General features: G+C 33.3%; 2 protein-coding genes across 3 annotated transcripts in view; one reads left to right on the top strand and one right to left on the bottom strand.

The window, feature by feature from the left end:
• The window catches only part of LOC126857163 (glutathione S-transferase D1-like), a 155,754-nt gene that overhangs the window by 97,769 nt on the left and 41,171 nt on the right, over positions 1-16,814 (top strand). The window lies entirely within an intron of this gene.
• Positions 1-16,814, bottom strand: part of LOC126857139 (acid sphingomyelinase-like phosphodiesterase 3a) — a 61,155-nt gene that overhangs the window by 23,061 nt on the left and 21,280 nt on the right. For both annotated transcript variants that reach the window (XM_050606305.1, XM_050606304.1), the window contains exons 2-4: positions 4,300-4,373; positions 2,843-2,911; positions 132-303 (exon numbers count right to left, since the gene is read on the bottom strand). In XM_050606305.1, the coding sequence (XP_050462262.1) occupies positions 132-303; positions 2,843-2,911; positions 4,300-4,357 (299 nt within the window). In that variant the 5' untranslated portion in view covers positions 4,358-4,373. The remainder of the gene's footprint in view (positions 1-131; positions 304-2,842; positions 2,912-4,299; positions 4,374-16,814) is intronic.

Raw genomic sequence — 16,814 nt, 5'->3', positions numbered from 1 at the left:
AATATTTAACAAAATATTTTTAATATGTTAAATACTAAAAAATTTTTAACCTGCATATCTTTTAAGAAGAAAACGCAAATTTTCCAATTGCATTGTCAAACACCCCGTTGTACCTTGAAGGTTTCACCTACCCCGTCCACAGGACGAACTCCATCCCTTCGCTGTGCATCGACTTCATTGCCCGCGCCGCCGATTCGATGAGGGCCCAGGGCGAGTCGCAGTTGTAGTCGCCGAACTTGCCCGCCAGTTTTCTGTCCAGTCTTATCCGGCCGGCGTCGAGGCTGTTTCTCGTGTTCCAGCACACTGGAGCACACATTGGCGATGGTAAACGCGATACGCGTACGAGAAAAGGTCGTTCGTGGGAACTTGCGAAACAGGGAGCGGCGAGAGTTGCGCTTAAGGCCTCGTGTCGTCATCATCGTCGTCCTCGCTAACGTCCATGCGACACGAGGCTTAAGGCCAGAGTAGCGATAGGTCAAATGAACGAGGGGAGGAAAAGGGGAAGGGTAGGTCCGCGGTAATGTAAGCCGCCCTATTTCGCTTGCGAGCCCCGTGCCAGCCAAACACGCCAGGTACTTTAGCGATCGGTAAATATCAGTGCGGGGAAGGGGGGGGGGACCCGAAGTCGGTAAATAACAATTTTACCTCCCTGTTAGAGGAATGATAATAATTCGCTCATGCGATCGTGCGGGAAATGAAGTGTATAACGAAACGGGGGCGTGTATCCGTTAAAGCTTGATCCGTCGCATGCTAAGTATGTAAGACAGTCACATGCAAGTTTTCTTCCTGAAATGAAAAATCTACATTAATACGAAAGTCTTCGGAGAAATAATATGTAAACATAAGTAACATAATAATTTAGTTATAGGGTGTTTCAGAATTAACGCACCACCTGCTAATGGCAGATGATTTTGAGATCATTTGGAGATGATTTTTCCCTCAACGAAAATATCGAGAGAGATCAGCATTTTTTGACAATTTTCAATTTTTTTCATCATATATTTCCATTATTTCTAACTAGGCCTTATGGGAATTAAAATTCTCTCTTTCTCTCTATTAAAGTAAACTCTATCTGAAAATAACTAAAGAATGTGGTTTCAACTCTTTATAAAATTTAATTTGTAAAAAGCCTTTTGGATCGCTCATAACACAGAAATTATTAATGCCTCGATATTTTTACCGAGAAAAAATCATCTTAATTGTCATTAATAGATAACCCTGGGACACCCTGTATAAACGTAAAACATAAATATATCGATTAAACATTTCAATCTGAATTCATTTTTCATGTTTATTATTTTTTAACAAAAATTTTCAAATAATAAAATTTTTAGATAGTTAAAGATTTCTTCTTTTTTTAAAAGGATTTTTTTTAAGGATTAAATATAGAGTTTCTTGTAAACCCTAACCTCTTTATAAATGCAAACAAATGAATATATGCATTTCAATTCCAGATAAATGTTACTTTAAGGATGTTCTGGATGTACAATAGTAGCAAAAAATTGTCAAAATTAAAAAGAAAACATGTTTCTTACGTTTATACTGTTTGAAAAATTAAAAAATTAAATTCGGGTTTTGAAAAAGATTAAAGTATCACAAAATAATATGAATTTTGACGTATTCGTAAAATAATATAGTTGTAATTAATATTTTTCCTAATTTATGGCAAAAACTTTTGATCGTCAATGTCCTCTGAAATTAACTGCAAAAAATAATGAAAAACAAGTAATTTGCAGGAAGAGAAAAAGAGACAGATAATATTTTTTTTACAATTTTTAGTGAATAACTTTTAAACGAATTAGTGGATCTAACTCAAGTTTTGCACAAATATTTATTAGAATTTCCTTAATATAATGTGAAAATTTTTATTTTATTGGTAATATTTTTTCTTTGTCAAATTTGTCAATAAGTTCTACAATAGGCAATTTTTCATAAGAATAGTAACTTTAAATTTAAATAACTTTCAAATCATCAAGAAAATTGTGCTTAGTTTTTGCGCAAATATTCAGAAGACAGTAGAACAATCCATGAAATTTTAATGCTTTTGTTAGTATTTCGATATATGTCACATACGTCCTTAATGATGAATGTAATAATACAATAATTTTTCAAAAGACTTCCTTAATAAATTTTAACTTCAAAATTAAAACATTTGCCATTAAAGGTTTGTAAAGTGTATGATAAAATAAAAAATGTATAGTAAGAGAAAAAGAGAAAAAATCTATTTGCATTACATATTTTACAGAATATAAAGTCTTTGATAGAAATTTTCACAAAATATACTAATAAATGTGCAGGAATTTTCATGAAATGCGCGGGAAAGTTTATACCTCGGGGCATCTGGCAACACTGGGTGGTAACATCAAGGCTCGGGTTTCGCATCGGGAGGTCGATCACGTATATTCTCCCTAAGAGCGGAAAAGAGCGAGAAGTGAAAATTTTCGCGCGAATTTTCGCAAAATCGTGACGTCGTGACTTCGAAGAAATAATGAGATTTGATAAAATGAGATTTCTTTGAGTGATTGAATAAGATAAAATGTGAAAAAAAAACTCACTAACATCTACGTGATCGACCTCCAGGACGAGTCCTAGTCATATTTGAGTGAAAATCAAACACAAGTTGAAATCACACTCGGAGAAATTGTTTGAAATCTCTACATTTGTAGAAATCAAACATTTGTACAGCATACACATGCAAATTATTTTTCCTCGCAAAATGCTTTAACTAATAATAAAAGAAAAAAGAAATCCAAATATATTCTAATTTCTCGATAAAGTTGAAAAGTTGAGAGATTTTCTTGTCTTACATAATCAGAAATAAATCATTAAACTGATAACTTACTGCTGGCGGCGTTTCCTTGAGTAGAATATTTTGGGTCGTAATGGATGTCGGTGATATGCCAGAAATATCCTACAAGGCAAAGAACTTCTCTTTATCGTGATCGAGGTTAATGAAAAATGAAAGGGGCCGAGGAAAAGTACCAGAATTTCGATCGAAATTTTCGCGTCAATAATATATTTCGGCGCTTATAACGCGATTGAACCACTGCTCTCTGGTTTCGATAAAATCGCATATACTAAAAAAGGTAATACGCGACGAATATGTCATGGAATAACTTATTTGACAGCGCCGAGCGAGGCGAAATTTCAAATATCAAACCTTGTTTATTAAGAGGCTTAGTTTACATGTATTTTTTTTTTTTTTTTTTTTCATTGAACTCGCTATTTTTATATTCTTTTAAATAAATAGCTTTTTATATCTTTTTAAATAAATACGCTCTCTCCTGCCTCCTGTAAAATTTGCCCAGTCAAAATATCGCAACAATTAAAACCGGTATAATATCGGTGATTTCAATTTTCTGCTGCAGTAGTATGGAAAAATATATATCTCACATCAATTGCTGCGCTTCCATTGTCACAAATAAACATAGGGATCATATTCGCGTGTCTACATGAAAAAACGCTGCGATGTACATCGCGAAGCTCGTTGCGCAGATGGAATTTTCGCTGTCCCCAATGTGCCGTGGCAAATTTTTCGTCACTGCAAGCGAAGCCGCTATACGGGAACTCGTGAAATTGAGGCCGATTACATCTTGAAAACAATAACGACTATGGAAAATAACATGAAAGTAAAGAACATTGTTGTGAGCTTTTATGCCCATACCTCGTAATTGCACTTTCTATTTTAAAGGCGAACTTACGTGTATTCTTAATGCACTATAGTGGATTTTTAATTGTCTCTTTGCTATCGAATCATTTAAAATGCAAATTTTGCCAATCAGAAAGCACTGAAAAATATTGTAGGAAATTGGAAGAATAGCATTATTGAAATAGCAAAATTGGCGACAGTCGTGACGACAATAAAAAAATCAGTGAAGGAATGATCATCTCATCCTTCCATTGTAATTTCTCTAATTTTGTCATCGAAAATAGAGCGTATGAATTTGAGAAGCACACTTCAATCTCTCGACTGCGTCTAAAGCGAAACGTTGCTCTCGCTTCGACCTGCCCGCCGTTGTTCCGCGTTGCTCGGAAATTTTTCTCTCGAGAAATTCTCGCGCCGCGGGGTGGATTTTCTGGCGGCGCGTAAACGATAGCCAGATTGCGCCGTGCCCGAAGGCATCGGATGAGCCGCTACAATATACATAATAGCTTTTTATACCTTTTCTCATGATGGTATTAAAAATTGCACCGACTATAGCGCGTAGAGGGAAAAAACCGCAAAATTACGCGCTGCGAATATGCAAAGTACAACAATTTATTGCCCGTAGAGAGAAAAGAGCACGATATAGTACTTACCTATCTTTCCTTGCACCGCGCACAGCCACGAGAGCAGTATCAGGTAGTCGCGTATCATCTTTCCGGAATCGCACCTGCAATTACAGATCGTTTGAATGCCGTGCGCGGAAGCCGCTTCGCGCGATAACGAAGGTTTTGTTTGCGCTCAAGTCTAATGTGCAATATATTTTGCAATCTCGCGCGAAGCCAAGAACTCGTACGGTGTCTATCCAAAGCTTGTAAAAAAATTTCCTAAAAATTCCCTGATTACTCAGATAATTTGTTCAAAATTCCAGGTAAAATCGGAGAATTTTTAGATAAAACCTTTTGAAAGAAGTTTTTTTTAGTGCGTTTTTGATATTTTTAATACTCATACAAAAAAAAAAAAAAAACAAAACGAGTAAAAAATTGTGCAAATTAAAAACTTGCACATTGCTTCCTCATAATTTTATTTTTTTTTCCTTCATAATATGAGTAATTACAAATACGTCCAAATTCAATATTAATCATCCTTTAATGATACTTTATTTATGTAAAAATATTTAGCCCAATATCTCAAAATTTGAGGAAGTTAGAGTAACCTCTTTTTTTGGAAAAATTCAAAATTTCATAAAAAGTAAACCTTTTCATCAATTCTCATCAAATTCAATATCAATCACCTTTAATGATTCTATTCTATTTCATATAAAAATATTTAGCCTGATATTTCAACATTTGTGGAGGTTAGAGCAACAACACCCTTTTTTGAAAAATTCAAAATTTCATTAAAAAAAAACTCCTTCACCGATTCTAGTCAAATACAATGCCAACCTTTAATGATACTCTATTCATATACAAAAATTTAGCCCGTTATCTCAAAATTTACGGCAGTTAGAGTAACCACGTCCTTTTTGTGCACAAACATATATACATACACACATATAAACATTTTGTAAAAATATGTTTTTCGACGTTTTAGAACATTCTGAACACATTGGCATCAAAATTTAAAAAAGAAAAAATTTCCACAAAAATAAAGCTTCCTCTAAGCAATAAATTACTTAAATTTTAAATATTAAATTAAAAAATGTACTGAATGACTTTTGTAAGACAAGCATTTTTCATTTGCATAATATTTTCATTTTCTATTATTAATTGTAAGAATTACAATAAAAAAATGTGTATTCAGTATTTTTTTGCTGTGACAATAAACATAATCAACGTAATCAAAGAAAAAAATATATTAGGTCTACGGGAAAATTCTGTCCAATAATGTCATCTCAAGTATCAATTTTTCGCCTCCAAAGATGAGTCATTCTACAGAAATGGAAATTCAAAATAAATATTATAAATTTTTTAAGATAAAAACAAAAGAATTTTCCAGGTTTTCTAAGTTTTTCCAGAGAGTAGACACTCAAAAACATAATTCACAATCATTGGCCAATCAGATGCCGATGCTTGCAATATAAGAATAAAATGATCAAAAAAAAAATTTTTGAATTCCCCGAGTTCAAATCAAATTCCATGAGAATTTCCTAATTTTTTAAGATATAAACAAAAGAATTTTCCAAGTTTTCTAGGTTTTTTCAAAGAGTAGGCAACCTCCAATCAAAAACATATAATTCACAATCATTGGCCAATCAGATTGCCGATGCTTGCAATATAAGAATAAAATGATCAAAAAAAGAATTTTTGAAAAAATTCCCCGAGTTCAAATCAAATTCCATGAGAATTTCCTAATTTTTTAAGATAAAAACAAAAGAATTTTCCAGGTTTTCTAGGTTTTTTCAGAGAGTAGACAATCTCCAATCAAAAACATATAATTCACAATCATTGGCCAATCAGATTGCCGATGCTTGCAATATAAGAATAAAATGATCAAAAAAAGAATTTTTGAAAAAATTCCCCGAGTTCAAATCGAATTCCATGAGAATTTCCTAATTTTTTAAGATAAAAACAAAAGAATTTTCCAGGTTTTTTAGGTTTTTTCAGAGAGTAGGCAACCTCCAATCAAAAACATATAATTCACAATCATTGGCCAATCAGATTGCCGGTGCTTGCAATATAAGAACAAAATGATCCAACAGAGAAGTTTTAAAAAAATTTCCTAAGTTCGAGTAAAATTCCATGAGACTTCCCTAATTTTTCAAAATAAAAACGAAAAATCCAAGTTTTCTAAGTTTTTCTAGAAAGTAGATATCCTGACTATGAGATAGAGAGAATATTTCCGACACAAACGTTATATTCCCGGTGTCGTAAAAGATGATAAATATATATACGCGCGGCGGGCGGCATTATAGCGAAATAACGCTTCGCGCAGCTTAAACACGATATGCAAATAAGGTCGGTCATTAATGTCGGATAACGCCAGTGCCATGGATAACTTGGCGCCCGTAAACGCGCCGAATTCGGATATGATCTAGATTTTTTCCACGCGTTTCCATTTCCAAGGCGGAGATATGAGAGAAATCAATTCCACAAAAATTCATTCGCGATCGGAATGCCTCTGTGCACGCGTGTATGCGTGCTCGAGGCTTTATTTACCCCGACGATCTCAATAATTTCAATTCGTGTGCGATGCGTTTTTAGAATCGACCAGTAGCGGAGGATCTGTCGATTTATGTGTTCGATGTCGCAAGAAATGCGGCAAACAAATATCAACGGGTTTTTACATTTCGCGCGAAAACAAACTACCTTGTATATACATACATACGCGGGCTACCTTTATCGTCAAAATGAAACCACCGAGCGGTACTACGTTACATCGAAATATCTCGGGGGATCCTCGCAAAATTGACAGGGTCAAACGCTGAAAATCAAATTCTGTTTATATGGCAAATGCATGAAACTCATCCCCCTACGAAAAATATGCGACATACCGTTGCGCATAATTAATGCAGTCGCGCACGGCTATTTCGTTTCCCGGCGAAACGTAAATATTCAAGATAAATGACGCAGCGGGAGTTGATAAACAAGCGCTAATTTCGAATTTAATTCGGCGACAATTGCACGCCTCGCGAGCTGCACGCCCGCGAACAGCGATACATCACTCAAACGTCTTCTTACACAGAGTACATTTTTCACACAAAACAGTGATTAAAAACAGCTCAACGCAAGCGTTACAATCTCCGTGATATAATGTATGATTCTAATATTTACAATATGTAAATTCATTAATACTATAGCGTTTTTCCCTTTTTCACATTTTTATTTTCTAGTAATATTATTTTCTAGTTATCACCAGGAAATTTGTCTTTACTCAAGCTTTAGAAGTAAAAAGTTTTTCTAAAAATTCTCTTTTAGGTGTTTTTGTTCAAAATTCCAAGTAAAAAGAATATTTTAAATATTTTTTTACTGGAATTTCTTATATTAAGTTTTTTTATTGTAAGTATTTCCTAATGTTCATTCATACGAAAGAAAAACAAAGCCATTTAAATTTTCAAATGCTAAATTTACAAATGTAAACTAAAAATAAAATTGAATAGTTTGTCAAAATAAAAATTTTTTTAACTTACATGTATTGAAAATAAAATTGAATAGCTTTTGTCAAAATAACAAATTTTTTAACTTGCATATTTTTATTTTTTATAACTAAAAATTAAAATAAAAAATATATATTGTATATTTGATATTTTATTAAAACATTAAATATATAAACGAAGATAGATATATATTTATAATATATTTTAAACACAATTTACAACATGGCTTATTGGCAAATTCTACTGCTTACAGCATAAGAACAAAATTATTAAGGAAAGAATTTTTTTTTTAATTTTCCTTAGTCCCAACAAAATTCCTTGAAAATTCCCTGATTTTTCCAGGTATAAAAAAATTCTTTAAGAATTTCTGGTTTTTCATGTTTTTCCAGAAAGTAGATACTCTGATCACGCACATTTTGTAAGTCCGTTATTTTGCTAAGGATGGAAAGTCTCGTATTTATCGTACTTAGAAGAATTTGCTATCATCAGCAAAATTATCAAAGAGAAAATTTGAAAAAAAATTCCCTTAGTCCCAACAAAATTCCTTGAGAATTCCCTGATTTTTCCAAGTATAAAAAAATTCTCAAAGAATTTCTGGTTTTTCATATTTTTCCAGAAAGTAGATACTCTGATCACGCACATTTTGTAAGTCCGTTATTTTGCTAAGGATGGAAAGTCTCGTATTTATCGTACTTTAAGAATTTGCTATCATCAGCAAAATTATCAAAGAGAAAATTTGAAAAAAATTCCCTTAGTCCCAATAAAATTCTTTGAGAATTCCCTGATTTTTCCAGGTATAAAAAATTCTCTAAGAATTTCTGTTTTTCATGTTTTCCAGAAAGTAGATACTCTGATCACGCACATTTTGTAAGTCCATTATTTTGCTAAGGATGAAAAGACTCGTATTTATCGTTCTTTAAGAATTTGCTATCATCAGCAAAATTATCAAAGAGAAAATTTGAAAAAAAATTCCCTTAGTCCCAATAAAATTCCTTGAGAATTCCCTGATTTTTCCAGGTATAAAAAAATTCTCTAAGAATTTCTGGTTTTTCATGTTTTTCCAGAAAGTAGATACTCTGATCACGCACATTTTGTAAGTCCGTTATTTTGCTAAGGATGGAAAGTCTCGTATTTATCGTACTTAGAAGAATTTGCTATCATCAGCAAAATTATCAAAGAGAAAATTTGAAAAAAAATTCCCTTAGTCCCAACAAAATTCCTTGAGAATTCCCTGATTTTTCCAGGTATAAAAAAATTCTTTAAGAATTTCTGGTTTTTCATGTTTTTCCAGAAAGTAGATACTCTGATCACGCACATTTTGTAAGTCCGTTATTTTGCTAAGGATGGAAAGTCTCGTATTTATCGTTCTTTAAGAATTTGCTATCATCAGCAAAATTATCAAAGAAAAAATTTGAAAAAAATTCTCTTAGTCCCAACAAAATTCCTTGAGAATTCCCTGATTTTTCCAGGTATAAAAAAATTCTCTAAGAATTTCTGGTTTTTCATGCTTTTTCCAGAAAGTAGATACTCTGATCACGCACATTTTGTAAGTCCGTTATTTTGCTAAGGATGGAAAGTCTCGTATTTATCGTACTTTAAGAATTTGCTATCATCAGCAAAATTATCAAAGAGAAAATTTGAAAAAAAATTCCCTTAGTCCCAACAAAATTCCTTGAGAATTCCCTGATTTTTCCAAGTATAAAAAAATTCTCAAAGAATTTCTGGTTTTTCATATTTTTCCAGAAAGTAGATACTCTGATCACGCACATTTTGTAAGTCCGTTATTTTGCTAAGGATGGAAAGTCTCGTATTTATCGTACTTTAAGAATTTGCTATCATCAGCAAAATTATCAAAGAGAAAATTTGAAAAAAAATTCCCTTAGTCCCAACAAAATTCCTTGAGAATTCCCTGATTTTTCCAGGTATAAAAAAATTCTCTAAGAATTTCTGGTTTTTCATGCTTTTTCCAGAAAGTAGATACTCTGATCACGCACATTTTGTAAGTCCATTATTTTGCTAAGGATGAAAAGACTCGTATTTATCGTTCTTTAAGAATTTGCTATCATCAGCAAAATTATCAAAGAGAAAATTTGAAAAAAAATTCCCTTAGTCCCAATAAAATTCCTTGAGAATTCCCTGATTTTTCCAGGTATAAAAAAATTCTCTAAGAATTTCTGGTTTTTCATGTTTTTCCAGAAAGTAGATACTCTGATCACGCACATTTTGTAAGTCCGTTATTTTGCTAAGGATGGAAAGTCTCGTATTTATTGTTCTTTAAGAGTTCGCTACCATCAGTTTTTGGTTTTAATTTCGTACCTCATTTAAACAATTTTTCATGCAGCTATTTTTTTCGCGCACTTATCTCGCGCGCTTATCGTATCGCTGCGAACCTGCGTGAGCGCTGAAAAGCGAATGAATGCGGGGGTTGGAAAGAAAGGGACGCGAGCACATTTGGTCTGGCGGCCATCGTGAATTTCAATTTGCGACTAGCGCACGACGAGAACGACAAGCAGAATTACGGAGCAAACCATTACCGGGCAATCGGTCTATCATGAACGGCCTTTTGTACTATGCCGGAGAAAGGGAGGCGAGGAAGGAGAGGCGGAAGTTTACGCTAGGACACGCGATTTTCTTGTTCATTCCAGGGGACCGCGAACGAGCTAACGACTTAATGTGAAATAATAGCGGGTGTGTCGATACCGCGGAATAGGCGACGCTAACTCCTATATGAATAATTTGCCGCGTCAAAACATCGATACGATATCACGATGTTTCGCGGAACTGATATTTTTGCCAAAGTATAATGACTTGAATTTTTATTCGGGAGGTCGATTGTGTTTCCACCGAACTGATTGACTCGTCTGGAAAAATCATCAATTTGTGCAAATGACGGTAAGGCTAACAATAAGTGTCTGGATAACTGCGACAATTACGCTTTTTACATTTAATACACTTTCTCTTTTTTTTTTTTGCAAACTCAAAATAGATTAAAGTCAGAATATATAGTCGCAGATAATTTTATTCCAAATAGATTGACTTCTTTTAAGTCTTACTAACAGCTTCAAATTGGACACTTAATTGAGATTAAATGCTAAATAAGATTTCATGATGCACATCTATAACTCTTGATTCAAATATATCTCACTTTATCTTCGTATAATTCATTAATAAGCAAGCTCTTTGGAACGAATCTTCCTGATTTAGTATCCATAAAGAAGAGAAAGGAAATGCCTTATTTATAATCAAGCATCTTTATTATAAGAAGCGGTAGGATCAATTTTATGGATGCATAAAATATCACGAAGAATGTCAATTACAAGTAATGAAACGAAAAAGATATTAGATATTATTGGCATGCAAAATGTTTGACATATTTATCGGATAAAGATGAAAATGTCATATCTGTTTGCTAGATAACTTTTTAAATTCAATCTGGCTCAATCATCATTGGCTACAATATTGGGATCTGTCAAATGGGCGGGGCTTAAGTAACATGGCGCATCTTAGGGTGCAGTGTCAATATCACGTATGCTTTTGCGTGTAAAGCATCAACTTTTACAATCAAATAAAATGCTAACCATAAATGCAATTTGTTTGATTGATAAATAATATTCACGTATTTATGCTTTACGGCCATATTGCGAGCGTGATACTGCACCCTAAGAATAATATTTTTTTCTGCCACCAGAGGTCATGCCTCCATTTGACAGATCCCAATACATATATCTCTATTCTTGTCGTACTCTTGCATCTCACGTATATAAATTTGTTTGCAATATTGAACTCGCGTAAACGAGAAATCGCTGTTCCCGATACACCCTAACACGCGTTCTAGACTAAACGTGAAACTTTAAAAACTACGCTCGTAAATATTCATGACACGCGCGAGCTGTAATTACTTGTAATCGCGTGTCGCATCGCGCAAATGGCTATGTCGAGCCGGTATAAGAATTCCGCGTAATGTGTTAACGCGATAGACGCCTCCCCACGAGCGAGAATAACGAGCGCGTAAACGATATTATATCGCGCGCGCGTTGAGTTTCGGATTAATAACTCATGCGCGTATGCGATGCGATCCATGAAAATACTTAAAATCTTTATTGACGCTATTACAACGCGACCCCTGGACGAAAATTGAACGTTATGGGATATAGAATAAAACTATATACAGGGTGATTCTAAATATAAGTGCAAAAAATTTTAGGAAATTTTTTTTTCGCGAAAATTAAGGGAAGTCTCTCATATAAACATATGCACTTATATTCCTCTGAGAAATTACACTCATACAAAGGGGAAGGTAAAAATTGGGTTTCTATTTTTTTTTCTCAAAGTTTGAACAAGTTAAAAAAGTGAAATTTGATTGGCATTTTTTACTAGTAAAAAAATATTTATTAATCCTCCCATATTGTTATAAGGGGATGAAACGAGCAACTGTTCAATTTTTTTTTTATTAGAATTTTTTAACGGGTCAGAATGTGATCATATAAAAATATGCATTTCAGAAAGGTTGATTCTTTTAAGAAATTTTTTACTTTCTTTAATTATTTCGTAAAATCAATAATTAAAAAAATAAAATAAAATACATTATCATACACAACACAGCTAAATGGCATAGGTTTTGAATTACGAGAAATAGAATTTCAAAATAAAGAAAAAAATAAGCAAAACAAAATTGTAGAATGTTGAAAAAAAGTGGAATGAAAACAACATAAAATAAACCTAATTTTCATCTTTTCCTGGAAGAATGTATCTCCTCAGGGAATTATATAAAAAACTCCTCTTAATTTTAGACAAAGAATCATCTCTTAAAATTTTTCGCACTTATTTAAAGTTACCCTATATAACTTGATCTTCTTCAATATTTCTATAGCACACAATGATTTTATTTTTATCCATAACGTCAATAAAAAGAAAAAAAATTTTAATCTTGAAAATACTTATGAATCTTGGATAATCTAATTTATTCACCAAAATCTTTCTTCGAAGTTTATGATAATTTTCATAAATTTCATACACGCACATACATATAGTTATCCTTAAAAAACTTGAAGAATTGTCAGTGTATTTTTATAAAAAATATAAAAAAAAAAAAATTCAAAAGAGATAATAAATCATATATTTTATCAAACGACATTTGTCGTAAATTCTCGTGCAAACAGAAGCCAGAGATGAGACATGTACATCATAGGGTGCTCTCCCCTTAAGAGATGTACTATTTGCCCTGTATTTTCTTACCTTAGCTGTAGGCACATTAATTCGCGCACTTTGCACTGCTTCACGCTCTGTTAAACTTAGATTATATCTGGTTATAGTAGCGTGTTGTCAACTAGATACAACATCACTAGTATCGCCCGAAACAAGGTTGCTGAGGAGGTTGTTTGACTATAAGCCTGACTATAAAGCTGCTGTCGGACTATTACTTGACATGTCTCGTCTCATATTAAAGCGTTGTATTCCGTCCTTCGGATCATCTATCGTGGATCCTCTATCGTTGGAAAACGCTCGGTTGACCTCGATAACGCGTCATCCAGGGTGATACACGGATGGCGGAGTAATTATCGGCGCTCTTAACGGCGACGATTGATGGAATTGTCTATCGTGTGGAGCGTCGTGAAAATCCGTTTTCTCGAACGCGATCGTGAGTATATCGGTGAACGTTCCTCCCGTTTTCTACAACGTAATCTTTCTATCGCCCATCGGCAATCAGCAGGGAATCAGCAAGGGATCGCGATAAAGTGAAAGCACGTAGCTGCCATTCCTTCACGATATCTGCTATGCCCAGCAGCGCATTTTCGATTAGATTGTCTAAACCTCAAGCTTAGAGAACATTTTAAGCTCTAAAGATATAAAAGAAGAAAATAAGAGAATACCGCTTTCTACAAAAATTTTCAAAAATTCCGATTTTCCTAATTTTCTGAAAAAAAATGTATATATATTTATTTTTAGAAAATTAGAAAAATTAGAATTTTTTAGAAATTTTATAGAAAGTGATATTCTTTTGTTTTATTTTATTTTAATTTTTTTTTGTTTTATCCTTTTATACATATTTTTTTTAATATCCATATTGAAATAAATTTGATAATGTAATATAGTATTAGATTGTCATGCAAGCTTAAAAAGAGTGTAATTATCCAATTTTTTAAATTTTGTCAAAAACAAAAATTTTATTATACGAAAAATTTTTATTCCACATTTTCGACAGGAGAAATCATTTCCTTTTCAATAATATTACATTTTCCAATCCATTCTGTATATGAATTCATCGAGAATAAATTTTCAATAAAAAAAAAATATGAATTTAATAAAATTATCGATTATATATATAAAGCTCCTTAACTTAAATGACATTGTTCATTAAAAAAATTACAAAAAAGACGTGATAAGAATGTAAAAAAAAATGATGTGGAATCTATATACAAGGGAAACATTAGAGCACTGACATCGGAGAGAATCTTTCTTTCTGTTCGAGAGAAGATACGAATACAATAAGCGTATTGATTGGTTTTTCGAAGCTGAGCTCCAATCGGATTATATTTTACAGAAAGAAGCCAACCAATAATTTTTCGATTGTTGATTGGTTCCTTTCTGCAGAATTCAAGATCCAATTTTATCTCGTTTCAAAATAAATCGCACATCAATGTTTCTTCGATTTTTGTTTTGCTGCCTGAACATCCACGCTACAGCAATACATCTGTGCGTTTTTCTTTCCACGCTTATTTATTTTTAGCCGTTTCTCTTCAAAACGTGATCATGTTTTATTCCAAGTATAGAGAATATAAAAAAAAACACATTTTTCTCTACACTTTCTCTGAGTTTTTTTTTTCTAAAAGTAAGTCTATTATATCAACAATGTATTCTGCTGTAATTTCTCAAACATTACTTATACATTTGTAGTTATATATATTTACAATATTTATCAAATATAACAAAAATCAAGTTTTTTTTTGGATTCCTATGATATTTTAGAATAGCGTGTACAAAATAATATTTTCGATATTTTATGATGAAAAAAAAAGAAAACACCAATGCTTGAAGGTTGGTGTTTTGGTTTGTGCATGTATATTCTGATTTAGATTTTTTGAAGACAGAAAACAGCCCATAAAAAATCTTTGCTTTATTTATTTTCTCAAGCAAATTTGCAATCAAGACGACAGATTGCATTATCGCATCATACAGAAAACAGCGTGTTCTGATATTTCCTACCCCTTATTAAAGAAAGCTTAAAGAAATTTATCAATCAATGGGAGTGTCAATCCAAATTCTGTAAGAAAATTCCTTAATCTTCAAGTTTTTTGTTTAAAATTTCGGGTAAAGAAAATATTTTAAAGAAATTTTGGTGCATTTTTCTAAAATAAGTTTTTTATTGCGTTTTCCATTGCTTTTCATTCGTACGAAGGAAAAACACAAAGCCACTTAAATTTTTAAGTGCTAGATTTACAAGTAAATTGAAAAAAAAAAAAAAACTAAACAGTTTTCGTTAAGATAAAATTTTTTAACTTGCATGACATTTTATCACAATTTTTTATCACTAAAAATTAAAATAAAAAATATTCAATATTTTATTAAAACATTCAATATATAAATAGAGGTAAATATATATTTATAATATATATTTATATATCTTAAATATATAATTCAGAACTTGGCTTATTGACGAATTGTCTACCGCTCGCAGGAGGATCGCAAGCGCAAAATTATGAGAGAAAATTTTTTTTTTTAATTTTCCAAATTCAAATAAAATTCCCTAAGAACTCCGTAATTTCTCCAGATACAAAAAAATTCCCTGACAATTCCAGATTTTCCATGTTTTTTCAAGGAGAGACACCCCGTCAATGCCTCGGGCAAAGTTACGTCAAATTTATCTGTGACAATCTCTCTAAATGTATTTGTATAAAACATTTCTTCCATAAAAAATACGCCAGCCATTATCCTGAGTAAAAATGTCAAGGGGAGGGGCGGGCGGGCGGGTCATATATACTCCTGTTTCACTGTAATGCGAGAAATCATCTCTTGTCAAGCACAGTTCTGCTCCACGCCGGCGGCGTAATCAATTTGCGCATTAATCAAAATCATTTTTCTCCTGCGACATGCCGCCGCTCGATTACGCCCGAGGCGGCTTCCAACGTCGCGCGTTAATCGGCATCGGATACACGATTGCGACGTAAATCGCGTTCGCTCGCCTCGTTAATGCAAATCAAAATTGTCCCGGAAATGTCATTACGGGACGGCTCGCGACGCGTTATCGCACCGAGGCGGCGGGTGGTCGAGGGGGCGAGGGGGTTAGCGGGGACTGGAGGAAAGGGAGGAAGGACTGTAATACGTTTTTCATCGTGTCAACGTAGCGCGCGTTATTCCCGCAGATTGTGCTCGCCGCGGTCGTCGTTTAAGAGCCCACCCCGCGGAATATATCCGCGACCGGTTATAAATTACGACGCTTATCGCGCGCTATCCGCCGCAACGTCCCCGTCGTTTTCGCGCGCAAACGCGCCGCAACACGACGACGGAATGTGTATGTATCACCTGGAAGTATCCCGAGGTGTATATCTTCGAAAGCATTAAGGGCGCGGGAAAAATGTCGCAGGGAAGAATATATATATATATATATATATATATACCTACACGGAACTATATTTAAAAGAAAAAAAAAAAAATGAAAACTCGAAAACATACGAAGAGTCATTGTGTGAAGGACTTATCATTTTACATTATCAATTAATTTCGGAATTATCGCTATTTCATTTCTCTCGTTAAATATATTAGCTTTATTAATTATTTTAATTGAATAATTAACGACATTTTCTAATTAACTGTAAATTCTCCTGTTAATAATTGAAATCGCCGATAAATAATTTCACCGTATTGACATATTATACGCGACATTACATATTTCGTGCTCGACGTGACTGAGCCCGTGGACAATTTTTTTTTTTTCTTTCTTTTTGCTGACGTTTACGATAGGTTCGCGTGTTTCCCAGAGAGTCGTGCCCTTCAAACATGTCGCGTTACGAGAAAAGCGGCGCGATATCAGATACGCCTGCCGAAAAGCCATATAACCGCGGGCGCTATAAATCTCGG

The sequence above is a fragment of the Cataglyphis hispanica genome, chromosome 20 (genome assembly GCF_021464435.1).
Source record: "Cataglyphis hispanica isolate Lineage 1 chromosome 20, ULB_Chis1_1.0, whole genome shotgun sequence".
In the NCBI taxonomy this organism is placed as follows: domain Eukaryota; kingdom Metazoa; phylum Arthropoda; class Insecta; order Hymenoptera; family Formicidae; genus Cataglyphis; species Cataglyphis hispanica.
This window is presented reverse-complemented; position numbering and strand designations above follow the sequence as displayed.